Below are 27,925 nucleotides of genomic sequence, written 5' to 3'. Positions count from 1 at the left end.
TCATCCTATGTCATCTTTCCTCCCTCCAGAATCTGAGAAGCTATGTGTGGCCCTGTAATTAAAAAAAAAAAAAAAAAGCAGTGCTAGTCAATCTCAAGTTTCTCTAATGCCAGTTGGTTTAGTCATATCACTTCTTAACCTTTAGGTGTGTGTTTTATATATTTTCATTCTGGTTACAAAATTATACCGAATTATGTGTCTTCTAAATGTTCCTTAAGGCTCTTTTAGTCTATCTATCTATCTATCTATATATAATTTTTTTTTCTTTGGTTAGATTATCTTAGTCTGAAAGCTTCTAATCGTCACTGTAGGAAACTAGTACAAGGCTAATCATCTGTCAGCAAACTTTGGATTGCTGGATATTTTAGTAATTGCCTTCAAGTGTAGTTATGAAGTTGCAGGTTTGATGAAATGCTTATGAATGGTGGCTTTGGGGAAATCAACTTCTCTGTTTTCAATACTGAATTCCAAATTGCTATGTATTAACACATCTGTCTCCTCCCTTTTTTATTTCAGTACCTACTAGAAATGAAAAGCTTAATCCTACCCCCAGAACATATCCTGAAGAGAGGAGACAGTGAAGCAATAGCATATGCGTTCTTTCATCTTGCACACTGGAAGAGGGTGGAAGGGGCTTTGAATCTTTTGCATTGTACGTGGGAAGGCAGTAAGTAATTTTCTTTCTTTGAAAATATTTTAAGGCATGAAAAGGTACCAAAACAGTTTTTACCCTGAGTCCTCATGGTGAATAACGAAGATTTGCATATATATAGGTCTTCTTATCTACAATATCCCATTATTGAGAGACAGTTAATCACTTAGGCTCTCTACTTCCCCACTGATGGTGGGTATTATTGTAGTGATGCTGTCTCTACAGTTCAAAATGGTAAAATGGACTGTTTGGATTCAGGACTATTCTGGGAGAGTAATACTCTGCTACCCTGAAAATCTTCCTTGGAGACTGGGATACCAATTGGCATCGTAGCAGTTTTAGGCAAGGGATTAGGCCTTATGATGGGCTCTGATTACTTCTTGATGGCATTACTGAAAGGGTTGGCTAAATAGCCACAGTTATCTTCCTCTAGTTCTGGGTTGGCCATGTACAACGAAGCAGCAGTTATGCTTCGAAACAAGAGTAGTGGCCCTTGGACTGTAGTGTTTGGTGGCAGGTGTAACATTTGTTTGTGAATAGAGAAATGTCTTTGGGGTAGATGGAAGGATAAATAAATTTGAGTACATGCTATCTGTAGATAGCATCATTCTTGCCTGTGTAGGCAGAAGGAGCTCTAACAGCAGATGAGACATGCTCTTTAACCTGGAGAAATGTTTCATCTAGTTGAGAGAAGCAGCCAGCAGCATGTGGTAACTGCCCAGCAATTTTTTTTCAGAAGGGATATTCTACAGGTGGAGCAGTTATCATGGTTAACCTTATAGGTCAGATGAGATTTGCTCCAAGCCTTGAAGATCTAGGACAGATCGAGGACAAAGGATACTGTGTGAAGAAATGCTAAGTGATGGGACTGTTTGGGAGCATGTAAATTACGAAAAAAAGGCCCAAGACTGCAGATTAGTAGACAATGTGTACCTGAAGACTCTGCTATCGATAATGTAAGCAAAACAAGTACAGCATATAGTATGTTTTTTTAATCTCATGGTGAAACAAAACAATAAATATTAGAGGCTTCTGATAATTTTTTCCTAGTTCAAACCCTACTCTGATCAGCCTCACAAACAAATGTCTTTTTAATCCCTTTCACTCTGTTTATCTTTGCTGCTTCCATTTTTATTTTGATAACCCTCTGCTTCTCCTTTTTCCTGTGCTTCCCTAATCCAGCAGAATTCCAAGTTGATGCAGGAAAGGGTGGGGGAATATGTGCAAAATGGGATGGAATAAAGATAAATTGGTAGAGATGGGACTCAAAGTTGATTGAGAGTTTTTTGCCTAGTTGTTAAAAATATTTCTTTAGAGAATTAATTAATTGTGGATCTACTTATATAATTTACTATTTATATCTTGAGGGATGTTGATTTGATTGATGCTTTCACCCCCACCTCTGTTAATGTAATAATGTAGTCCAGGTGTGCTGCTCAGTGCTGGCAACTGTATCTGGCTGCGTTAAAACACAGCATACTTTACTCAGGGCATGTGTGGGCATGTGAGGATCCTCTCTGGCTTGGGCTTATTGTTGTTAGTAGAGTATTCTATCAAGAAGAGACAAAGGAATTTCTATTGAAGCATGAGAAATAAACAGAAAAAGCCCAGCCAAACAGAACTTGAGAGACTTCACGTAGTGTTAGTTGTATAAAATATGAGATGGATAAATTAGCTCATAAAATAAGAACCTATATATATATAGTGTGTGTGTGCATGTGTATACATATATATCTATTATAGTAGAAGATCATTAATTGGATCTGATCAATCCAAATTCAGTCCTTTAGAAAGGACCAAAAAGAATAGTGGCTTGGGTTGGGGTGGAATGTACAGATACCATGCTAGGAATGGCATAATGATAGTAAAATAAAAATTCTATTAGGAGTAACTGGAAACTCTGGAAATGTGTTACCTGTATTATCAGATAACACTGAGGAAATGTTCTGGATCAACTGGGAAGGACTATGAGATTGAGAGAAATGTGAAGTGACCTAGGGGAGCTGCAAAATCAAGCAGGGTGGTAATATTGGGGGAATTTAGCCCAAATTAGATTGGCAGAGTGCTTTATTAGGATAAAAAGAGGAGGTGGGCTTTTAGACATAAAACAGTACATCAAGGCAGTCAAGGACCTATAGAAAAAGGGAATTTTGCATTTGATCCTTACATACTAATAAGGAGGAACCACTGTGGGGAAGTGTTTGTGAAAGATAACCGTGATTCCAGCCACTAAAATTCTGCATCTTAAGTGGAAGAGGGAAAAAGCCATGAAATCAATTACACGGCTATGCAATTTTTAGAAAAGAGAGCCATGACATTCAATTTTAGAACAAAGAACTATGAGAGGTCTTGGTATGTACTGAAGGCCTTGGAGAATACCAAGAACCTTGAAGAGTGTTTGCATAACTGAGTAGTTTACAGAGGGTTGGCATTGACATCATTTCATTTACCTATGCCCACCCCCACCCCCAATAATGTTCTGAGTTAGGCAGGACAGGGATGGCCATCTCAAATTTTCAAGAGAAGAAACAGACTCATTGAGATTAATAACTTGTTAAAGTTCATGTGGCTGCTGTTCATAGTGCCAAGATGTAAACCCAAGTTCACTTTTTTTCTTCACTGCATTTTTCTTTAGTAGCAGCTATTTAGGCCTCTCCTGAGTACTTAAGGATAAGAGGATTATTCATTTCTGAAACCTCTGCTTGCAAGCCCATAATTCAAATTTACATTACTACTTACATACTAGGGTATACTTAATTAACCTGGTCCCTTTCTAGTGTTTAGAGAGTTCGTCATTTTGTATAAAATTTACCTTGTTGTTGAATTTTGAACATTTTAAATACAGAATGAGCCTGATTTATAAAAAAGAAAATAAATTCTATGTATACACAAAGTAAAGAGACTGGAAATAAGCACACCTAATTGTTTTAAGTGGTTATTACCCAGTTACAGATTTTTAGTAATTTTTCTTTTTTATATTTGTATTTTTTCAAATGTTCTACAAGAAGCATCTATCTTTTTAAAATCAAGTATACTCTTGTATTTTCTACAAGCATAAATATGTATATATGTGTGTACATATACATTTATATTTAGAAAAAATAATCTTTGAAATGGTATTGCAAATGAAACTCCAGATAAACTTTGGTCAGTTTTAAAAACAAAGCTATAAATCTGTCACAGAATTTAGAGAAAGAATTACCACCCTAACCCCAGAGAGTTTTGAATAATTTTTTAAAATCACTTCTAGATTTGGGTCCATTCTAAACTAAATTACATGGAGGCATCAGAGCCCTAGATTTTAAATCAGAGGACTTGAATTAGAATTGTGACTCAGCCAGCTACAGTATTACTTATTTAACTAATTTTTGAAAACCACAAACCACAGATGATATTAAATGACACTCCCCTGCCCCAGGTTCATAGACTTCAGAGCAGCTGCTGCTGAGGGCAGTTGTCAAGCAGGCTGTGCCTCAGCGAGGAGGCTGCACTTCCTCCAGTTCACCACTTGGTGGTGCCTTTTGACATCTCCACCCTTTTGTTCAGATTTTTCTCGTTTGAATCCTTCTTTTCTTCATTCTGAAATTTAAGGCCACTCCCCAACCCCCTTCCAACCTGTTTTTTATTAGGAAGGGAATGCAGGGAAGAAAACAATAGCACACCTAATTTCACTAGTTTCCACGTTAAAAATGATCATTCTTTAGTCAATCTTTTGGAGGGTTTTTTTGTTTTTGTTTTTGTTTTTTTAATATCTTCAGTGTTGGTTTGGGGATGGGGTGGAAGTATATTTCTGCTTTGCTTTATAATGAATTTATTATGTTGGAGCATTAGTCATACTTTGAAATTAGTGAGTTTCTCACCAATCATGCTGAAAAAATTTCACATTTTTGATAAAACCTTAAAGCCCAGCTGATACATGGCAGAGATTGTTTGAGTTTGAAACATATGGTGGTTTAAAAAAAAAAAGAACTGAGTCCTCAACCACAAATACATCAGCATTTCAAAGGTTTCCAAACTGTTTGATTCATCACTGTCCCAGCCCCTGAAATTATACAATATGTTCCTCAAAGTCAAGATAATCACGAAAGGGGGAAAGTTTTAATTTACAAGATTTTTATAATATGTGTTTTGTTCTGTAACTTAGTTCATTACACATACACACAGCTGCCACCTTATCTGAATTATACTCATTTTAAACACTGTAGGTTCTGGTTATCCTCATGCACACACCATTGCAAGTATGAGTTGAATATTAAAAAAAACATTTAGGAATGAGGAATCCCCTTTGAACTGGGTCTTATTTACAATGGCTTGCATCTTTTGGGGTCCTATTTTTCATGATACATCTTCTGTTTTACCAGTATTATATTATATACTGTTATGGCTTTATCTCCCTCCAACCTTGATCTTTTCAAGGCTCTGCTTTGGCTGTATTTATTTTATAAAACAGGGTTGTCTGCTGACACAACTGTGAACTTCAGATTTAATTTTTTAGTTCTATATATGAGAAAACTAATATGCCATGGAGTAAATCACTTAGCCTTTCTTTGTTTCCATTTTTTTCCATTTGACCAAGTAAGACTCTTTATTTTCCTTTTGGAGCCCCACACCCCCACCCCACCCTGACCACCACCACCACAAAGAATTCATTAAATAATGTATAAGATTTGAAGGTGGTGTTTTTTAGGAAAGCTACAGTAGAGTATTTCCTTTGATAGGGGAAAATGGCCCATTGTTGAAGCATAGGATGAGATTCTAATTCTAATTTATTCTCTTTGAACCTAAAGGCAAATGCAACTCACTCTAAGATGTGGTCTTCAGGGCATTTCCTCTAACCAAACCTATCCTCCAAAGGCTGGCACTTTTTGGACTACTAACGAAGAGATTTTTTTCTTTTATAAATCCAAGGCAAAATTTTGTAACTTGGGAGAAAACAATGATCAGCTGAAGTCTCTGCTCTTAGCTAACTGATCCTAATACCCAGTCTCCAGATATTGTATGATGCTTCTCCTCATCCCCACCCCCCATCTCCCATCTGCTGTTCATAGAGCCAGGTTGCTCCTTTCCTTTACTCAGCCTTGGGGAAATTCTTTCTCTTCCTGATTGTGCATTCATTCATTTGTTCATTCAGCAAACACTGAGTCATTCTTTTTGCCAGCATTGTGTTGGGTTACTGTCAAGATGAATAAGACATTGGAATGCTTTTGGGAGGAGCACTGATGTGTGCATGTGCGTGTGTGTGTGTGCATGCATATTATGTGTGGATGGATTTATAGAGTGGACAATTAGTACTATGACGGAAGTAGGAACAGTGTTGAGAGTCACCATCAAGTTAGTGAATTTGCTGTAGAGCTCTAGAATTTCTCTTCAGAACTGGAATGTAATGTCATTTAAATCTAAGCATGGGACAGTGATTTTTCCCAAGGCAACCTAATTAGATAGTGGAAGAATGTGGATCAGAACCCAGGTGTTTGGCTTTTAGGCCAGTTTTCTTTATGCCTCATGAAAGACAGATGGTCTTCGTGGCAGGTTACCTACAGAGCAGTCAAAAGTGAGAACATAAAATTTGCATTTTGATAATTTTCTCTTCTAAATTTTGCACTTTTGATTTTATACAAACAAGCTGCATTTTTATTTATAAGCTGGAGTGTGGCCTGAGAGAGAAAACAGAAACTTAAGATTTAGTAGAGAGTGAAGGTAAAAAGAAAACTAACCTTTATCGAGCAGCTGAGCACTGTATTTAAACACCTTGACCTCTGCTGTCACACTTAGTCCCTTTAACAACTTTGCACAGTACATGGAATTCTCATTTTTCCAGATGAAGAGAATGGGACACATTAAACAACCCACCCAAAGTCTTACAGTAGTTAACCTAGTAGTTCCTACTCATCCTTCAGATGTTACCTTCACTGCTCCACTGTTAGATACACACAGCACCACAAATCACCTCTTCGTGGGACTTTACTGCAGTGGGACTTTTACACTTATTTTCATGATTTTGGATCATCTGTTTCCCACACCAGGTAGTGAGGTCCATGAGTGTAGGGACAGTGTATCCTTTGTATCCTTGGTGCACAAGGGAGGCATTTGCCTTTTGATGAATGACGGACTAAAAGAGGCAGAGCTTAGATTCAAACTCAGTTCTCTCTGATTACAAATAATCTATCTGTATAAAGTTTTCTGAGAACCTCTTTGAAAAGGTAGCAGGACCAACAAAAATATCAAAAGTCACCTACTGTCTCTGTCTATATGGTGAATAAAATGAGAGGTTATTAGAGAGTCATTGGGAAAATTGGGAATTAACTTGTTCATGTATCCATTCTTCTGTCCATTCTTTGGTTCTGTTGATTCTTTTACTAGAGGTATCTGTGGAGAGCCTCAGTGGGGACAGCACTAAAAGGCATGGAGCCTAGAAAATGTTATCTGGTCAGGGATAAAAGAAGTCAATGTAATGTCTCAGATTTTATTATAGGGGACCTGATGTATTCATTAACTAATTCCCAGTTACATTTTGACACAAAGACACAACAGAAATCAGGGCAAAAGAGGGATGGCACACAAAGGAAAAATGCAGAAATATCATGCAAATACCATGTATTAACTCTGAGTATCTTAGCTTTTGTTTTGTTTTGACTTGATTTGTTTTTAACCAAATATATGTATATTTTTAATTCCCCTGAAGTGTGTATTCTATCAAAGATTTTTAGCAGGTCTGTAGTCATTCTTAAAATAAATTTGTTCAAATGATTTTTCCATTCCTGTGTGCACTGCCAAATCAGTGTTTTCTTAGTATTTGCACTCGGAAAATTTCTGGATGTTCGCTAGCTAAAGCCATGAGACTTGTGGAACAGTTATGTGTCTTTGCAACGAAAAGGACCAGGAGCTGGGGAGGTCCGGCTGGCAGCGTTACACAGCGCCTCTAGCCTGGCTCTCTCCAGCCCTCTACTATTTATCTGACACTTTGTTGGGCCCTGCACAGCAGGATGGGTAAAGGATAGTATTGCAAGCAGACATTTCATTTGTTTTTGTTTAGTGCAGCCCAAAACCTTAATATTGTTTTTATGAACTTGATGTAAATAACAATTGACATGAGAAAGATGGAGATTTTAAGAGCACTGTAAGCATATTTAAAATCATGGGGTGGGGCAGTACAGGATGTATATGTGTGTGTGTGTGTGTGTGTATATATATTTAAGTTGTATATAATACATGTCTCCACCCTCCCCCAAAACACTAGAACATATTAGAAGAAGAAAAAGACTAACTTGATGCACAAAATTCTGTATGCACGCCAAAAACTGGAGTAAAAAAACTTTTGGCATCTGAGTGAAAAGACACCAACACAACATTAGATTTCTATGGTTGAACACTCTCAATAACTTGCACTCCTGCATTTCATTTTAAAAATTGTTCCCTGAAGTGCAAACTGACTTCAATTTTGAGAAAATTTAGCATTCAAATTTATAGCCATTTTGAAAATTCAAGCTTTATTTATGTCTTATGAACCTGAACAGATTCTTAATTATAGCAGCCCTGTTGTACATAGAGAATCTAGATTTCAAACAAAACTTCCACATAGGTTTTTCCACATTTTTTGGATGCTTTCTTGGGAGCCATCATTTTTAGTGTTAAATGGTATTAATGTCTTGCCATATTGTAGTTTAAATTTAAATGTAATGCTTCCCAGAACAGATTTTAGTGTGTCCTATAGAAGCACTGAAAGTTGTTTTTTGTCTTTTTTTGGGGGGGGGCGGGGGGGGGCTGTTGCTTTTGTACATTTCTCCCCTCTCTTGAAAGTATAGTTCTACTGAGAAAAATGTTGGTTCCTTCAAAGTGACCTTTATGTGTTAACAACCTGTGCAAAGAGCTCCTCTCTTTCTCATGCTAGTGGGCAAAAGTCAGCTTTGTTTGCATGAAAGAAAAAAAGTTTGAGTGAACTAGGGTGAGCCTTTCTTTTTGAAAAGAGTTAGTCTGGGGTGTTTTTAATGTTTTAATCTCTGTTTAAGAGGTTTCTGTTACGAGGGGAAAATTGATAACATTTTTACCTCAGCAAACTGCCAGCAAACTGGCTCTGCTCTAATCCCACGTTTATAGTGATTTATATTCTCCGTGGCAATGTGCTGTAACCTCAGAGTGATACCACTGTGGTGTAGATTGACTGCATTCCAAATGCTGGAATCACATACATAATGTTTTTACTTTTAAATAATATTCAGACACCAGAATAAATACCATATGTGCACTGATGCTAGTTACAATGGAACCTTGTCATTTCTTGTGAGGGAGAACATTCTTTGTTTCTGATTCCTGTTTGAAATAAGTATGCAAAAGATAAATATGTACATTGACACTGAGAAAGCTTAGGTAATTAATTAAACATCTTAGGATATGGCTAGATTCCTTTACATTTAGTATTTAAAACTGAAAATATCGCTGCATGTTGCCATCATCCCTCCTGGACACACATGAGGGCAAGGACTATTATCTGACATTCCCAGTGCAGAGTATAGCTTTTATATCTGTAGCATGCGGTAGTTAAAGGACATCTGTTGAAAAATTACCTCCATGAGCACCTTTCATAGGAACAGTGAGACTAACATGCTGATGACATTGTAGCACAGAGAGTAACACATGGGAAAGGATAGATTGATGATTCAGTTGTGAGAATGAATGTTATCTGAAGCCACAAAAGCAGAATTTAGGTGGCCTGACATCATCGAAATACAAATAGTCAATCTCTCCAGATTCTCTTTTTTCCCCACATGATATTGAAGATTTAAAAGTTTCATATAGTTTAGAAATACTTCCCAATTCATGCATTTTTAGATTTTTGTTTTTATCCTTCTTGGTTGGAATTCTAATCCATTTAGGCATATTTTTAAAATAGATATGGTAGAATGCCTTTCATATCTGTACATCTGTAACAAGTTCCAACAAGTCAATCCACATTTGTTTCTGAGAAGCCATTTCAATTCAGGTTTGCTTTATTACCATTGCTTGAGCTATTGAATTAGTGCTTATAATGTTTTTATAATATTTTGTAGATGACGAAGCCCTTGGCATTGGTATTGTTGGCTTCCCTACCCCCACCCCACACCCCGGTCCCCACCCAGCCTTGTGAGGTTTGCCCACCCCACACCCCGGTCCCCACCCAGCCTTGTGAGGTTTGCCCAGAACATATAGTGTGAGATTAATGTGTGAGTAATTCATCATAATGTCATTTCTGACAGTTTATCTGGTACACGACTCCAAGTTTGGGTAGGTCTTGCATCCTTTCTTGGAATTGTTTGTAGACGTGTTCCCCATTATTAGAATACCCCAAAATTCCTTTTTGAAGTTGGGAAGACATGAGACAAATATTGAACCATTAACATATTGTCTCTCTTTTTCAGCTTTTCGGATGATCCCTTATCCCTTGGAAAAGGGGCACCTATTTTATCCGTACCCTATCTGTACAGAGACAGCAGACAGAGAGCTGCTTCCATGTAAGTTTCAACTGTGTCTCTCTCTCTCCAGCCAGTTAGGTTGGTGTGACTAAAGGTGGGAATGGGAAGAGAGAGGGGAATGATAAATGTTTATGTTTCTTGTCTTTTGTTACTCTTCTCCCAAACTCTGCTCTCATTTAGTAGCATATGCATTAACAGTGAATTATGTGAGTGGGTTTGGCATCCTGTTTCTCCAAGTTCATCAAAGAGAAAGACCCCAGTGGACTGAAATGTAGGTGAAGAGGTATCGTGTGATTGGCTTGAGTACAGAGACCCCTAGTTTGGGCTTGTATTCAGATGAGACATGGGGTTGGTCCATTGTGGAGTGTTCTGCCAGGGCTCTCCTGGTGGTCAGATGTGGTCTGCCCAGACTGGAGTTTGAAGAGGAAACACTGGCTTCAGAGGGAGCCACAGATGAGTCAGGCATAGATGGAAGGGCAGCCCCAGGATGCCAGCATCACTGCCAGTTTGTGAGGGTTTGTGAGGGTTTGTGGTTTGTGAGGCAGGGCATGCACACCTCTCTAGTGATGCAGAGGGACTGCCAGGGGGACTGCTCATGAGCATCCTGTGGGCTGCATGCTGTGAGTTGGTTTAACATGTGCAGAGGACACATGGAGCCTCAGCACTGTAGAAAAGCACACAAAAGGAAAACCCTGCCCTCGAGTATCTTAAAAGCCAGCTAGTCTAATGGCCCATACCACATGTGGAAAATACTGTTTTGGTTACTGTAATATAACATTGCTTTGACTCTTTGGGCTAAATAGTTATTATCAAATCATACTGTGATAGGGATCATGTCCAGGTTCTTCATGTAGCCCTAACTTAGGACATGTTTTCCTCCCTCAAATAAGCAGCTCCAAATCATGGCTATTTTCTCTGTCCCTTCCTCTCTCCTGCCACCCTCTCCCTTTTAACCTCATTTATATCAATATCTTGTAGTTATAACATATATGAATACTTTGCCCTTAGGAATAGTGTAACTGTGGAGCCCTGGGTGCACAGTAAATTTTTAAATGCCAGCATTATTGAGCCAGGCATAAATCTTCATGTGGTGGGGTCTGGGTGCAAAATGAATTGTTGTGGTCACATTGAAGTAGCAGGAGGTGCCTCACTTGTTTCCTTGCTAGGCAGACCCAATGTGAGGTTTGTTACTTGGGGAACTGGGAGGTCTCAATGATTCATTCTTGATTGTCCAAGTTTTATTGTAAAAAAGGTCTGGTGCTTCAGACTACATTAGATGTGATTTCAGAAACCCCTATTATGGTCCCATTCTTTACCTTTGACTCCCCCTTCAGAGAGACCTATGTTGAAGTTTCTGTTTTCTGAATAGTACAACATTTTTAAATGTTTTAATTGGGTCCAATTAAATTTCCATGGAAATAGATGAACTATTAGAATAGATTACAATTCTTAAAAGAAACTGTCTAGAAATAATCTTTATAAGCTCTAAATAGAGAAATATGGCTCACATTATTTAGTTAATTGCAATGATCCAATGGGGGGGGGGTTTGGTTGTTGAGGGTGAGGATAGGAAGAGAGTTGGTTGTTTTAAATCAGACCCACAGCTTGCTGCACATTAAAAGTGTAATTGTGGCCATGTTTGGCCCTGAGAGCACTTCTACCCTGTGTTTGAATCCAGCAGGTTGACTCAGGTGGATTTAGGTTCACATGCTTGTTTGTGCCTTGCCCCTCCCCAGTCCTCTGCACCCTCAGTTTTCATCAGTGTTTTAGTTTCCCAGCTGCTAAAACAAATACCTTACAGTGGACTGACTTAAACAGTGGGAATTTATTGGTTCACAGTTTTGAGGCTAGGAGAAGTCCAAAATTGAGGTCTCAGCAAGATGATGCTTTCTCCCCAAAGACTGTGGTATTTTGGGGCTGGTTGGCTGCTAGTGATCCTTGGGTCCTTGGCTTTTCTATCACATGACAATGCACATGGCAGCATCTTCTCCTTTTTCTTCTAGGTTCCATTGATTTCCAGCTTTTTATTTCCTATGTCTTTCTCTCTTTCTGTCAGAATTTCATTCTGTTTATAAAGGTCTCCAGTAATCCAGATTAGAGCACACCTTAGCTGAGTAACATCTTCAAGAGATCCTACTTACAATGAGTCCATACCTACAGGACCAGGGATTGGGACCTGAACATGCCTTTTGTAGGGGACATGATTCAGTCACCAACATTCATTCATTCATCTATTTTCAGTGATTGTTGGAAGTATATATATCATCGGGGTCTCCTGCAGTTGTGCCAGGTAACCCTAGTGGCCTTGTCTCAACCTTTGCAGACTGAATAGGCCAATGTGGCAGGTCCCTACAGAATGTCTGTCAGGCCATCACCTTCACTGACATACTTACAGTGAGCCAGGGAAAAATATAATATAAACTAATATTGCCTCATTGAAATGATAAGAAATTACAGGAAGGTGGAAATTTAGAGAGAGGATTTTTTTTTTAGTAGACTTTATTTTGGATTTTCTGGGTTTTGTACAATGAACATGGATTTTACAATTTGAATAAAGTTTTGTTTTATTTGTGTTTGTTTTTGAGAAAGGAATATTGTATATTAGGTATAAATGGTGCTGTTGTCCCTGCCCATGAATGTCTGACACTCCTAAACAGCCTGTGATGCCCCTAGATAGAATTCTGAAGGTTGAACATGGACTTGGGAGAAGCAGATTGGCAGCCAAAGGCTGGGTCAGATGTTTGAATGTGATTCGTTCAGGTGTTCTATCTTGGCTTCATCCAAAGTGCTGAAGAGTCAGTCCTAACATGTAGGAATTCCCTGAAAATACATTTCACTCCAGCCCTGATATTTCCTTTTTGGTCTCCTCCACAGCTTTCCATGAAGTTTCAGTTTACCCAAAGAAGGAGCTTCCCTTCTTTATTCTCTTTACTGCTGGATTATGTTCCTTCACAGCCATGCTGGCCCTCCTGACACATCAGTTCCCGGAACTTATGGGGGTCTTTGCAAAAGCTGTGAGTATTTGCCAGAAGAAAAGCCTCAGGAAAAGGGCTGAGAAAGTAGAGAGAAATAGCTTGAGGAAACTGGGCATTGTCATTTACAAATGGATATGAGACTGTATTGGCCCTTTGCTCATTGTTTAATTTTCATTAGCATCGGTGGAATCAAAGAATTGAAGGTCAAATGAAAAAGTATAGGTTGTTTCTTTAATCCATGCTTTGCCACTTTCCACAAAAAAATATTTTCAGCAGTTTCCAAAAAATGGATAAGGTCCAAAAGGATAAAATAAGTAATTAAGGGAATCCTAGCAATGAAAAATGTATGGGAAATTATTCAGTTTGTATAAATTGAATGACATTATTTCTAATCTTGGGATATTGTGGGTCTTTCCTTTAAGAAGGATGAGATTTACATTTTCAAAGATGATTAAATAAAAAAATTGTTAAAGGCCACAAACCCTTGGCTTGTTTGGGGAATAAATTGAGGAGGTGTGAAAGGCTTGTAATAAAGATGTAGACTCATATGATATTCAAAAATATAGAAATCCACTAAGGGTTGTGCAGAGTAGCATAAATAAGACAAACCATCTGCATTGACAGGCAAGAACCGTCGTTCCCTTTTTGAAAACTGACCATGTAAACCTGCATATGTACTGAGAAGACGTCTACTGATTTTGCCACACGAGTTTCAAACATAGGGTACAAGGGAAAACATATCAGTTGCCTCCCTGGAATTCCATTCAGATTTCAAGGCAAGTGGAGTCAGCAAGGATGATTTCTAACTTGGTTGGGTTGATTTAATCCCTTTCCAGATGATTGACATTTTCTGCTCGGCAGAATTCAGGGACTGGAATTGCAAGAGTATTTTCATGCGTGTTGAAGATGAACTGGAAATCCCACCAGCACCTCAATCTCAACATTTCCAAAACTGAACTCAACACTCTTCTTCCTCTACCACCACAACTGCTCCTTCTCCTGTATTCCTGACCTCCACCAGTGGCACTACCATCCACCTGGTTACTCAAGGGAGAAACTCGGCAGCCTTCCCAAACTCTTCCTCTCTCATTCCCCATATCCAATCTGCGTTAGCCTTCACGGTCTCTTGATTCTAACCTCGTAAGCATCTGGGCCTTCAGAAAATGTTATTCATTTCTCCTTCCTCTCCTTTATCTCCCCATGGCCTCTCTCTTAGTTTAGATCCTTGTTGTTTCTTGCCTGGACTCCTGCAATATCTTAACTGGTTTCCTTGTTTTCAGTCTTATCCTCTACCAGTCTTTAAAACTGACAAAAGAATGATCTTTCTAAATTGCAAATCTAAGCATGTCACTTCCCTGCTTGAATTCCTCAAATGGTTTCCCATCAATTTCAAGAAAAAGTCCTGGCTCTTCAGCATGGCGTACAAGGCCCTTTGTGACCTGGCCCTTGCTTGCCTCTTCAACCTCATCTCTCCCAACTCTTGTATAGACACTATTCTTGGGCCATAGTGAATTATTCGCCATCCCCCAGATGCTCTAGGCTCCTGCACACCTTAGTGCCTTTGCACGTGCTGTCTGCCGTATGTGGCATGCTCTTCACCATTACCAACCCCACTTGTCCACTCTACTAACATCACTTCATTCATTCTTTAACACTCAGCTTTCTTTAATTTTCTCCCAGGCTGAGTTAAGTGTCTCTTCACTGATCCTACAGTATTCCATGAATACCTATATTAAAACATTTATTGTACTGTATTATAATAAGTTGAAAACTTGTCTGCCCCTCCCCCTTTAGAATGTGAGCTCCTTGAGAGCAGGACTGTGGCTTCCTCATCTCTGTATCCCCAAAGCTTTGCACAGTGCTTTGCATATAGTAGGTTTTCAATAAACGATTATTAAAGAAATAAATGGTAGTGGTTTCTGCAGAAAGAACCAGTATAAAAATCAGATGCAGCTCAGCATTTCCTCTTTTCTTTTATACTCTTAGAGCTCGAACCAATTGCCATCAACAGTATCCCTGCTAGAGCTTATCTAAACTTGTTGAATACTTTCAGCAATGGGGAGCTCACCTCTTTAACATTGCAGTCCACTCTGGATCACTGAGAATGAGTTCTGGATCATTCAAAGCTCTTCGTTATTCTGATAAAATCTATCTCCCTTTAATTTCCACTGATTTTTCCTACTCTACCTTCTGAATCCATATGGAACAAGTCTACTTTCTGCAAATTCTCAAGACAGCTAATACATTCATGGCCACTTCTAACCTCTAACTCACTACCACCTCTTTTCTCTAGGCAGAATTTACTATCTTAAATTTCCTTAAGTCTTCTGTATATGACATGACTTCTAAACCCAGTATCACCCAAGTTACCTGCTTGGCTGTTCTTTAATTTATGGGCTTACATTCTTCATTATTTTCTTCTATTCCTAACTCAACCTCTGAGTAAAGTAGTTGCCAAAACACTGTAGATCAGAGTACAACTTAAAATTTAAAATAGGAATATATTTACAACATTAGACTATTACTGTTCTCCTTATTATTTTCCTCTCCTAAAAAGCTTTTAAAGCATATTTGTAAAGGTATATATCATTGGTCCAGTATTCTTTATTAAACTAATTGCACTTGGTAGGAATTTTAGATCAGAATAGAGATTCTCAGCCCGTAATGTGCAAAAAATACACCTGGCCCTGCCACCAGAAATTCAGGCTCTTGAGTTTTAGCATCCAGGAATCTGTATTTTTTACAAGGAACCCCGGCAAATTCTGAGGAACGGGGTTGAGGACTTCCTTCTAAGAACACTGGTTTCAAGAAAGTTGAACCTGTGAGCAGCCATTCTGTAGGTACATGGTATGCTGACAGCTGTCCAGACAAAAGTTTTGACTCTCTTTCTACAGATCAGTGGTTTCACCCTGGTTGTATCTGGGATCATCTAGGGAGCTTAAAAAAAATATTGATGCCTGGGTACCGCCCCCATGCCCAGGGGCTATGACTTTATTGGTCTGGGGTACTGCACTGGCATCCGAGTTTTCACACGCACACCCGCAACCACCCGTGATTCTGGCATGCAACCACATTGAGGACCACTCCATGGAAAGAAACGACTTAGCTTTAGACGCCTAAATGCCTGAAACAACTTTAACCAGGGAGGAACTGGGAGGCATGGGGGGGTGGTAAATGACTACACCTGGGAGTTCTTTAGGGCCGGCTATACAGCTGTCCCTCCTGTTTATTGGAGAGGTGTGCTCATTCCAGATGTCAGACAGGGGTGACTCTCATCTAATATTTCCAAAGCTTTGGTTTTGAGTCTAGGATCAAATGATTCATTAAATGAAAATTAAAGATGCGTTTAGGGTCCAAGGTGTGGTAGTTTGGTCAGCCTACCCATAATTTAAAATGAAGCTTAGATGTTTGCTTTAAAACCTCAGTCTGGGGGATCACATTCATCTTCTCTTTCATTGAGGTTTAGCAGTTTCCAAAACGGCTGGAGAGACTTCATGGGGAAGGAAGATGGATGGCCTGAATGAGACAAGCCCCAACTCCCTCCTCCTCCCCACCCCTGCCCCCAGAGTCTTCTCCACATTTCCTCCATTGTCACTTCATCACGACCCTCAGGAAGCCCCTGGCAGGTTATCACAGCCGCCCTATAGGCCGTCTGCAACCATTTGCAGTTCGTGAAAATGATTTTCTGAGCCCTGGCCTGAGATAATGTCCCTGGGATAATGACTTTTAGTAGATGCAGAGAGATTGTACTGCCGTCCCCCAGGCTGCATGCAGCTTGGGAACTCTGCAGTGTGTTTACATGTTGATATGCAGCCAGCAGGGAAACCCACAGTGAAGTGTGAGCAACTGGAAAATAGTAAAATGAGAGACTTCAGCAGACTCCCCTCTGTTTTAGCCACTCCATCCCCCAATCTAATCTGCCTCAACAATTTAGGACTAACTCCTCCTAGAATGTTTGGTTACCAAGATAAGGTTGCTCATATAAATAAGTTATCATTCCAAAACCAGCCCGCACAGAAGGTGGGAAGGTCAGCATCCTGACCCTTTCGGCTTTCAAGGACCCTGTCTCTACTCCTCTGCTCTCGCTCCTTCCTTAAGATTGAGCCCCCCTGATTTCTGACTCTCATCTTCACTTACAGACCCCAACCTCTTTGAAGTCTGATATTGATTACAGCGAAATGTCAATTGTCTGATTGCAATAGGGCACCTGGAACTTATTCAGATAAGCAGAGGCATTTCGAATGTTAATGAAGCACACTGGGAGCCATGACCTTCTTCTAAATAATGGTGTTTCGGGAAAAGGAGGCTCAGGCGAGTGACTGAAGTGTCACTATCTTTTTTAATTATTTCAGTTGCTTTTTCTCACCATAGGATGCTGATTTGGATTATGGTGCATTTTGGATAAAAATCTGATGGTATGACTCCGTCCTTTGGACAGTAGTTTTAGACATTGAGATAGATGGGCTGTTTCAGGGTTGCCTGGTGTTCCTCATTCAGACTTAACTTTTCAGGCAATAAATTTCCCCCTAAGCCTATAAGTAAAACGCTGTTTCTCCTGAAGCATTGGTTAAGTCTCTGACCAAAAATTATTGACTGATTTTAAATCATGCAATTTAAGCATACCCAAGGAAGGTATGCTCCTCCAAACTTTTTAAATAGCTCCTAATTAAAGCCAGTGACTTTTATCTGGTTACTAAATGGAAGGGCTTAGTTAGCAGCTTCAGACGCTTCATTGCACTGTCTGCTTTTTCCTGTGGGTGTGGGGTGGGAAGGAGGATATAGGGTGCTAAGGAGGAAGGTCGCTTACTAAAAAGGAGCACATCTCAACCAGGGTTCTGCAAGACAAGCGCTCTAAGAGAAGATTCGAGGGATTCTTTTCTAAATTCTCCCAAGGATGGTAGATTTTCGATATGAGGAAGAATTAATTCATTGCATGCACTGTAGGCATTGAGGCTTAATTCTTGGGGAACCTGGTTGAGAAGGGCAGGTGCACTCCAGGAAAGCAAGGACCACTATGTCTCACTCTGCAGTGTTGGAAGAGGGACAGTTGCAGACATCAAACAGGGTGAAGCTCTCCTCTTGATTTCCAGAGGCCTCGCTTCTGTGATTGTTATTCAAGTCAGGTCAGTGCCCAAAATAAAGCAAACAAATAAAGAAAAGCCTGTATTTTGAACCAATTTTCAAACAGTGTCACCATTCATTCTGTACCCCAAGTTGAGGCTCCCCAATATTCCCATGTTTTAGTGTATGAAATTGGTCAGAGTACAGAATGATGCCTTTCATCTAACTCCACTTCCCCACTCAGTCACAACTCCAGCTACTCTAAATGTGTGTGTTCAGGTATTTAGGATATGATAACTTCACCAGCAATATCACCTTGTTTATTGAGCTCCATCTTACAACACCTGTCAGAATCTCTGGTTTATCCAGACCGCTTTAGTACTTAGCTCCTCTTTATGGAGTTAAGTATTATAGGTAAGTGTTGTGTTTAATGGAGTTCTAGCAGTCCCTGATACCCTGACATCTCCCTCTCAATCCCTCTTCCTCTCCCTCTCCCACACACTTAATTACATACATTTAATTTTATAATTTTCTCATTTTGGAGTAATGCAGTCAGTAGACTGCTCCATGTTAGCTGATAACAACCGGGGTTTCACACGTTCTTTCAGAGGCAGCTTGAGCAGTAATGACTCACCCCAGGGCCCAGTGTCCCCACAGTGCCCTCCAGCTGCATTCAGGGGTGTTACCCAGTCCAGCCCTGAACTAAAAAGGGTAGGCAGTACATTCTGTAGGGTGAGCATCCCAAGTGCACAAAACATGAAGTCACAGACCTTTGGTCTTTGGTTCTGTGCTCTCAAGAAAGGATAATTCCAAAAGGTTATGAGAAATGGGCCATATATCTCACAATCACTAGAGGAAAGAGAATCACCCCACCTTTGCCCAAGCACTGAGGAGCTGCCTATTTCTTAACTACAAATCCAGCCTTCCAGGCCCTCTCCAGTATTCTTCCAGTCACTTTTGAACTCTAACTATTTCAACTAAATTGAACTAATTACTATCTTCTGCTTGGACCAGTTGCTTTCCCATTTTTGTTCCAGCTGGTTATTGTGCCTAGTAGAGTGCCCACCCTACTCATTTTTTCTCCTTACCATCCTTACCCCATCTCTGTCTTTTAATATCTTGATCATTCACCAGAGTCTATTTCAGTTACCTCATTTAAAAATTGTTTTCCTGATTCTTTTAACAAAACAGAATAGCTCCCTTTTCTAAACTCTCTGATGCATTGTTTGAGCTTCTGTCCTGATGCCTATTCATGATCTATTGGGTATTATTATTTGCTGCATACATGTCTTAATGGCACAATCTGCCACTGGGCTTTGAACTTCCCAACAGCAGGACTTTTGTCCTAGACTCCTTTATAACTCACCCAGCACTTAAGTGCCTTACTGAATAAATATATTTAATTGATGCAAAAGACCCAAGATGGAAAAGCATTCTGTATTTTCTTATGCTTTCTTGAGGGTTTTTTTTTCCCTTACTGATCCCTTAACATTATCCTTAAGAAGAAGGAAAGATTCTGCAGCCAAGTGATTTTGGGAAAGTTGCCTCCTACCCCTTTTAAGATCCACAATCCAATAGAACATATGACCAAGAAAGGGGCCTATTTAATTTCATTAAATGCACTTTCTACTAAACTTGTTTGACCTCAGAACCAGGTTCTCCCTCTGCATATGTACTCATATCTGCCCTGCTTTGCTAAGGGAAATTCTTTGTCGTGCTGTGCCTATGGACAAGGGATTAGGACAAAGAACTTCACAATACAAGAACCGGGTGTTGAACCCCAGCGAGAGGATACCTTGGTTATGAACAGGCAAAGGGGAAGGAAACCATCCAAACACTCTCCCCTCTGTCTGGGTTAGGGTACCTCTTCAGCCAGATGCTGGATGGTGTGTGGAATGAGGCTGATTCTTTATAAGAACACAGTTGGAATGGATTTGAGATGATGTTAAATGAATCCCAGACCAAGACACTTGGCTTTCTTAAAAGGCACAGCTAATGACCATTGTTCTCTACCCGAAAAGCAGGCAGGCATTTAGTAACAAAATGAAAGCGTTCACAAAGGCTCACCCAGAACAGCACCTCTTCAACAAGGATGCGCTCTCCATGGAAGAGCCACTTGGCTGCCTGTCCCCAGGCTCCCATGAGAGCACTACTAGTCAGGCCAGTCAGAAAAGAGTACAGGCTGAACAGGTGTTTGGAAGACAAGAGAACCCCAAAGCAGTTCATGACCATATAACAAACTTGATTTTTAAAAAACTGCCTTTTCATTTAAAGTGAGTTCTTCATTCAGCTCAGAGAGCAAGTGGTCTAAGCTATCACTATTTTTTAACCCTTCTGCCCACACTACTCATCTGCATGGGCAGCCAGCAGATCCTGCAGACTAGTTGGAAGACCTCAGAACTGTGGGCCAGCTGTCAGAGAAGAGAAGGGGGCTGTCAGCAGACACCTCCCCTGTATCTAACAGAGCTGAGGGGCTGGAATGCAGGTTTGATAATCAATCTATGCTTCCTATAAACATAAATATGAAATTGTATGCCTTTTGAGATTTTAGTAACACAGAGACTTAAGATGCAGCACATGCGGATGGGTGGGTGAGGTCTGTTTTATAGTCTTGACCAAGATCCCTACTGACTTCTTTTTCTTTCTGATTTCTTTGCAGTTCCTCAGCACTTTGTTTGCCCCCTTAAACTTTGTCATGGAGAAAGTAGAAAGCATCCTCCCATCCAGTCTGTGGCATCAGCTAACACGGATCTGAGGGAAGCCCACCATCCTTCCACTCACCATACCCAGCTGGCTGCCACTATCTCTTCCGTGCCAACTCCTTGTGGACTGCAAGAAAGCATGACTTTGAAAAAGGGAAGCCATTCCGAGATTTTAAAATGTTCATGGACTGTCTGTTCCATATCAAAAGCTGTTTTGGTTGTATAAAATTCATTAATGTTCAGTTCTATTATATTTTGCCTTCAGAAAAAGAAAAAAAAATGTCTAAAATAAACTTTTGTGTATTGCAGCAACAAGTCGTGTCTTCCTATATCTTTCAACCCTAAAAGTCTTGGTGGTTCAAATAAAACTACGGTGTTTTCATTTAGTTTACTAGGGCACCAGACCTGCCAGTGCTGTGTGCTGAATGTCACACCATGTTTCTCATTGCTGATAAACTGTCATCTCAGCAGTCACCTAGAATCCTTACAGTTGGTGGTGGAAAATGGAATCTCTCTGGCTCAAAAGCACCATATTTTCAAGTCCCAAACTGAGTGTCCTCATAGACCAAATACACACAAAAAGCTATCAAAATGAATAACAGGAAGCATGGATGAAATAAAAGAAATGCACCATATCGGGTGGTTTCCATCCAGAGACTCTACATACTTAATAGTATTCGACACTGGAGTTCCAGAAATCAGTTTGTTTTTCCTGTTTGAAAATTCACAGTGAGAGGAAAAGCTCTGATGAGAAGCTACAGACCCAATATCTTACTGCGGAACCTGACCAATTTCAGCAATATTGCCATGTTTATTTATTAAGGGTATTTTTTTTTTAATCATGTTTGCATTCTTAATGCTTGAATGTAAGTATTCTTGGAGTACTTTAGTGATCTGAACCAAAATGATGACTTGTCCTCACCACCTTTAAAAGCCTTCTATATAATTCATACCTTTCTGAGCATGTCTTTACTTAAGCAAAAGAAAAAATATAACCTAGAATCCTCTATCTGAACTGAAAAGTATCTGTATTTAAAATCTCAATCTAGTTTTTTTTTTTTTTTTAAAAAGGACTGTCCCTTAGATGGTTTATTTCCCTTTTATTTAGAATCCTCCATCCTTCCCCACCCATATTAAATGGGCAGTTTGTGGGGAAAGCCCCAGACCTCTCCTTCCCTGTTGGGCTCCCTTCTGGCTCCTGGGCTTCATCCAAGAGCACAGTCTTGTGAGCAGGTAGAGTTCAGGTGCACAAGGGCCTTTCATGCTTTTGGCAAACACTTTGTTGTACCTACTCTGTGCAAAGCCCTAATGGAGATTGTTCTGGTCTGGTTTGCTAATGCTGCCGTTACGCAAAATACCAGAAATGGATTGGCTTTTATAAAGGGGGTTTATGTGGTTACAAAGTTACAGTCTGAAGGCCATGAAAATGTCCAAATTAAGGCTTCAACATAAGTATACCTTCACCAAAGGAAGGCCAATGGTGTCCCGAAAACCTCTGTTAGCTGCAAAGGCATGTGGCTAGCATCTGCTGATCCTGGGTTTTGTTCCAGCTCCTCTCTCACTGTGCTTTCTTCAAAATGTTGCTCTAGGGGCATTTTGTCCCCTCTTAGCTTTCTCCAAAAGTGTCAGCAAAAGTCTGCTTTCAGTGGCCGCCTCCAAAATTTCTCTCTCAGCTGCTCAAGTCCTTCTGTTTGTGAGCTCTTTTACAGGACTCCAGTGATTAAATCAAGGCCCACCCTGAATGGGAAAGGTCCATATCTCCATGGAAATAATCTAATCAAAGTATTACCCACAGTTGGGTGGGTCACATCTCCATGGAAACATCCAATCAAGAGGTCACACCCTGATCAAAAAGATTAATCAATCTGTCCCCACAAGATTGCATCAAAGACTATGGCTTTTTCTGGGGGGCATAATATATACAAACCAGCACAGGGATATACAACTGCCCTTAAAAAATTATCTAGTAGGGCTGATACCCATCTATGCACCAGTTGTGCTGCTGTGGAGGCAAGGGCTGCGTCTGCCTTGTTTACCTCTTTATTCTTTCTTCCTCCCACAGAACTCTTGACATACTTTTGACAAAAAATGGTTTGTTGAATGAATTGATACAATACTTTATAGGTACAAATAAACTCTTCATGTTCAGAGGAGAGAGACTGGTTCCAGCTGAGAAGGATCAGGAAAGGTTTGGGGTTGTAATTTTGAGCTGAAATAAAAAGAATGATTATGTAATACAAGTCCTTGATTTAACAGATGAGGAAACAAAGCCCGGAGAGATTTTGACTTGCTCCGGTTGGGACTCTAGACTGGCTTTGGATATGAGTGTGAGGTGCCTTTGGGATATCAGATGAAGATGCCAGTAGGCAACTAGATATTGATTTGGAGCTCAGCTTGTCTCTCCTTGTGTCCACCTCAAGTCAATTTCGTAGTCCTTAGGACCTCAGCCTTGAAGCTCTTATGTGACTGATGCTCAGGAAGAAACACTTGGAACTGAAAACCACAACTGACCATCGTCAAAAGGCAAGCAAGCCTCAAGTTGATGTGTTTATCCAAGGAAGAGGCAGTAAGTTACAATCTTCGAGTATGCAAGGTATTTTTATTTTTATTTTATTATGACCACCCTAGTTCCTTGCTCTCCATGCTCCCATCCCATCAAGCCAGAAGAGAATTGCATCTTAGCCATAAGTGGGCTGTGCTCCAACTCCCACAATGGGTCTAGCTTCTGAAGGTCTGTGGCCTCTAGCCTTAGTCTAGTCTTGGTTGCCTCTGACGGCATCGTCATCCAAGCCCATGGTACCCCTGAAGCCTGGTGCTCTCTACTTCCGTGGCGCACAAAAGGCACAAAAGGACCTCACTCTCCCAGTGCCAGGCTCCTGTGAGCAACTCCCTGCCACCCTTTCTGAGGCCTGAGTGCTGCTTGCAGGCCCACAGACCACCCTTTTATGTCTTTCAGCCCTCTACTCTCCTTCTTGGATACCCACAATAATCTCTGCACTGGGCAGGTCCTTACAAACTCAGGCTTTTTCAGACTCTTCAGCTTTCCCCCTGACAGGTTTCTGGGGGTAAAAAACTACAAAATCCAAACTCCTGCTTGGAATGACAAGCATCAGAATGCAGGGAAAAGATCTGGATTATCTCAAAAATTATCTTGCTTTACAAATCAAAGATAACCTCCTTCACATCTAGTATGAATTAGATTCATTTGTTCATACCTTTATGTGATAGAAATTTATGGAGGACTGTGCTGGTTTGAAGCTGTTATGTACCCCAGAAAAGGCCAGGTTCTTTTAATCCATTCCTGTGCATGCAGACTTATTGTGGGTGGGACCTTTTGATTAAGTTGTTTCAATTGAGAAGTGACCCACCCAATTCAAGGTGGGTCTTAATCCTTTACTGGAGTCCTTTATGAGGATAAAAGACAGAAAAAGCCCAGAGAGCTTAGAGAGAAACACCTACAGAGAAAGCTGAGAAAGAAACCCCCTGGAGATGCTAAGAGAAGAGCCACAGAAGCTCAAAGAGAAGGCCACTGGAACCAGGATCTGAAAGCAACAAAACCCAGGAGCAAAGGACAAACAGACTTGACCAAGTGCCTTGCTATCTGACAGAGGAACCCTGTTGATGCCTTAATTGGGATATTTTCATGGCCTTAAGAACTGTAAATTTGTAAACTAATAAATACCCATTGTAGAAGTCAACCCATTTGTGGTATACTGCATTCTAGCAGCTTTAGCAAACCTAAACAAGGACCCACTGTGTGCCAGGGATGTCATCAGTTTCTCCCAATTGCCCCTTGATCTGCATCTCTTATCACACTGCTTTAGCTGACTCTCTCCTTTACTGGACCATAAGCAATTCAAATTACACATTATGACTTAATCAACTTCATATCTCCATGATCTGGAACTAGATATTCTGTATTCTAGAATATAAAAGCTTAATAATTATTGGCAGGAATGTAAAGCAGGCTAAGGGTAGAGAAGTGGATGGTGCTAAACATCATTTTTTATCAGTCCAGGATAAAAAAATCTTATTAAAATAAAATTTATTTCTCTTCTTGGAGCATCAGCTTAATAAGGCACTTTTATGAAAAGTTTGCCAAATTGAAGTTTCATCTGGTATTATTTCTTTTATTTCACTGTCCCCAAATAACGTGTGCCATCATTTATTTAGTGCCAGCAACTACACGAGGTCCTTGATGTGCATTACCCTTTTGAGTCCTCCAAACCACTCTGTGACATGGGTACCAATGACATCCCATTGAACAGATGCAGAGCCAAGGAGCTGGGGTCTGAACCCCTGAGTGCCTGGGCACCTGGCCGCCATGCAGCGCTGCCTCAGGATACTGGCTCGCCTGGCTCTAACTCCCTGCCCACTGAGTCTCTCCAGCTAGAAGCAGATTAATTATCAGCTGATCTTTGGCTCTATGGGAAGTATACTGGGGACCCTGCCCCTCAAATGCCCCAGAAAGGTACAGAGCCCAAGCCAAAGACAAGGTGGACTTCACATTTCTTTCACATTCCAGCCATCCACATTATGATAGGAAATAGGGAGCTAATGATCCTAGGTTAGATGATAAAGGCATAAAAACAAGTATAATGCCGTGGACTTGAAATAGGAAGGGGATCCCTCTAATGCCTGCAGACCAGCGTTTCTCACAACAGGTTTTGAGAAACATTAACTGAATGAAATGCTTGTTCTCTAGGAAATTCCCAGTGCATATTTACATGTAATAAACCCTGAAAAGTTCTATAATAGACCTTTTTAATCCACTTCAAATGTGATCATAGAACATTCTCTCCTTTTATAAAGAATACTTATTAATATCTCACAGCATTCATTTTGGAAAACATTGGACTAGACCAATGCCAAATCACAGGGAGGTCCCAGAAACAAGGCATGAGATCCTTCTAAGCATCTCATTCACCCTGACCAGTTGGGACCTGCCAGATAGAATATGGGAGGCCTCTCGGGCTGCATCCAGCCACGAAATCCTGCCATGCTCCCTAACGGGCACCTTGTGCTCTGCGTCCACTCCTGGCCTGCCTATGAGTCCCCCTGGGTACTGGGCACGATGTTGGTCCATGGAGCCCCAGCAGGGATACCAACACAGTGGAACAAAGTGAAGAAGAATTGGGACAGCTGTCAGAATTCAAGTGTTCTGTTTTCTCTCCCATCATCCAAGAAAAACCCATTGACGGTACCTAAGAGAGCCTCTTAAGAGCTGGGCTTCAGCCATGGCAACCAGTCAGTAACTTTTACTCTCTTGGGGCCCACACCAAGCGGCAACCCCACCGAGTGAGTTTTTCAGGAACCCTCCTGCTAACCCCAAGACCTAGCAAATTATGTTTTACATTATTTTTTTTAAAAGCAGGTTAGTGACAACTAAGATGGTCCCTCTGCAATTAGAATCTGATGTCAAGAGTGAGAAAATCCCGTTCACTGGGAACTCCCATGTCACTCATTCTGTATTAATGATATTTATTCTCCCTAGTTGTTTTATTCTTTAAAAATGGCTCCCCCTAGCTGGTGGTGGATACCTGAAACTATCAAACTACAACCCAGAACCCATGAATCTCGAAGACAGTTGTATAAAAATGTAGCTTATGAGGGGTGACAGTGGGATTGGGAATGCCATAAGGACCAAACTCCACTTTGTCTAGTTTATGGATGGATGTGTAGAAAAGTAGGGGAAGCAAACAAACAGACAAAGGTACATAGTGTTCTTTTTTACTTCAATTGCTCTTTTTCACTCTAATTATTATTCTTGTTATTTTTGTGTGTGTGCTAATGAAGGTGTCAGGGATTGATTTAGGTGATGAATGTACAACTATGTAATGGTACTGTAAACAATCGAAAGTACAATTTGTTTTGTATGACTGTGTGGTATGTGAATATATCTCAATAAAATGATGATTAAAAAAAAAAAAAAAAAAAAAAAAAAAAAAAAATGGCTCCCCTGGTTGCAGTGTTATGTTAAGCATATTACATGTTACTCCAAAGTCAGTTCATATATTATTGCTTGTTACACTCCTGTGTATACATTTCTGAATAGCTCTCACTCCACAGTTACAGTTTCACATTAAATATGGACTGCCGTGAGTGGAACCTGAGAGAGTTATTGGTTCAATTCCTGGCTCCTTGTTTTCCCTGGAAGTTTTCTTCCCCTTCTATTTTATACTCCACAGGGAAGATGTGCTCTCCAGTAAGAAAAGTCTACCCGAGGAAGGTGGAAAGTATTTTTCTCTAGTTTGTTGGAGAGGAGGTTAGAAAGTAGGTAGTTATTAAGGGCAGCGTGTTCCCAGCCTTCTGTGGAGGCCAGTGATGGCCGTGAACATGAGTGGTCACGCTGATTCAGGAAGGAAGCTGGGGAGTGCCAGAATGCATCAAGGTCATTGACAAAAAGCCACAATGCTTTCCTTTTGAAATCACACTACCAAAATGAACTTTTGTCCACTATAGCCATAGAATTTTGTCTTCTATGGCTAGCATGCTTGAGCATGTGCTGTACTGTCCTTAATAGTTTCAGAGATTTCACAAGATGTATTCTTTTTAGTCACCTCACCAAAAGAATTCAGAATGGCAACATTTTTAAAAATTTGTTTGCCTTGGGATCCAAGCATAAGCTCTAAAGAGCCACTAGCTTCTTTGTTTCATTTATTCATGCATTCACTGAATACATATCATGTACTGGGTGCTGTGTGGCTCTGGGAAAGTCAGTCAACAAGAAAACGTCAATGTGCTTGTGACATATATGGCAAGATCTACCGTCCTCCGGGGAAAAATATCCTCATGTTCTGGCCCTGGGTTGGGGTTCTTCCATGGCACCTGCTGACAAAGAACACCAGTAACCCTCCTCTCATGTGGCTCTTTGGAGAAGTAAACAAGCAAAACTGAGCAGCATGAAAGTTATACCCAAGTGGCCTTATGAAATTCTTCTCAGTGGGCCCCTAAGGCTCTCAAAAGGTGAACAAGTCAAGAGCCACTCTTCTCCTATGCAACTTTGCCCGTTCTGATTTTCCCCACATGCCTTCTTTCAAACTATCTTAGCCGTTGCCCAACACAGTGTGACAAGCCCCAGGCACCTCT

At 40.4% G+C, this 27,925-nt stretch overlaps 1 protein-coding gene across 5 annotated transcripts in view; it reads left to right on the top strand.

The window, feature by feature from the left end:
- ST7 (suppression of tumorigenicity 7) overlaps positions 1-21,141 on the top strand; it is a 366,579-nt gene extending 345,438 nt beyond the window's left edge. For 2 of the 5 annotated variants that reach the window (XM_037836311.1, XM_037836313.1), the window contains exons 12-15: positions 517-667; positions 10,045-10,137; positions 12,973-13,112; positions 20,794-21,141. In XM_037836311.1, the coding sequence (XP_037692239.1) occupies positions 517-667; positions 10,045-10,137; positions 12,973-13,112; positions 20,794-20,889 (480 nt within the window). In that variant the 3' untranslated portion in view covers positions 20,890-21,141. Of the gene's footprint in view, positions 1-516; positions 668-10,044; positions 10,138-12,972; positions 13,113-13,697; positions 14,973-20,793 lie in introns of those variants that run through there. The other 3 variants (XM_037836319.1, XM_037836312.1, XM_037836314.1) reach the window with 3 other exon arrangements.
- The last annotated feature ends 6,784 nt before the right edge of the window (positions 21,142-27,925 follow it).

This window comes from Choloepus didactylus, chromosome 5, assembly GCF_015220235.1.
Source record: "Choloepus didactylus isolate mChoDid1 chromosome 5, mChoDid1.pri, whole genome shotgun sequence".
In the NCBI taxonomy this organism is placed as follows: domain Eukaryota; kingdom Metazoa; phylum Chordata; class Mammalia; order Pilosa; family Megalonychidae; genus Choloepus; species Choloepus didactylus.
Note: the sequence above shows the minus strand (reverse complement) of the source record. Positions and strands in the feature narration are given on the sequence as shown.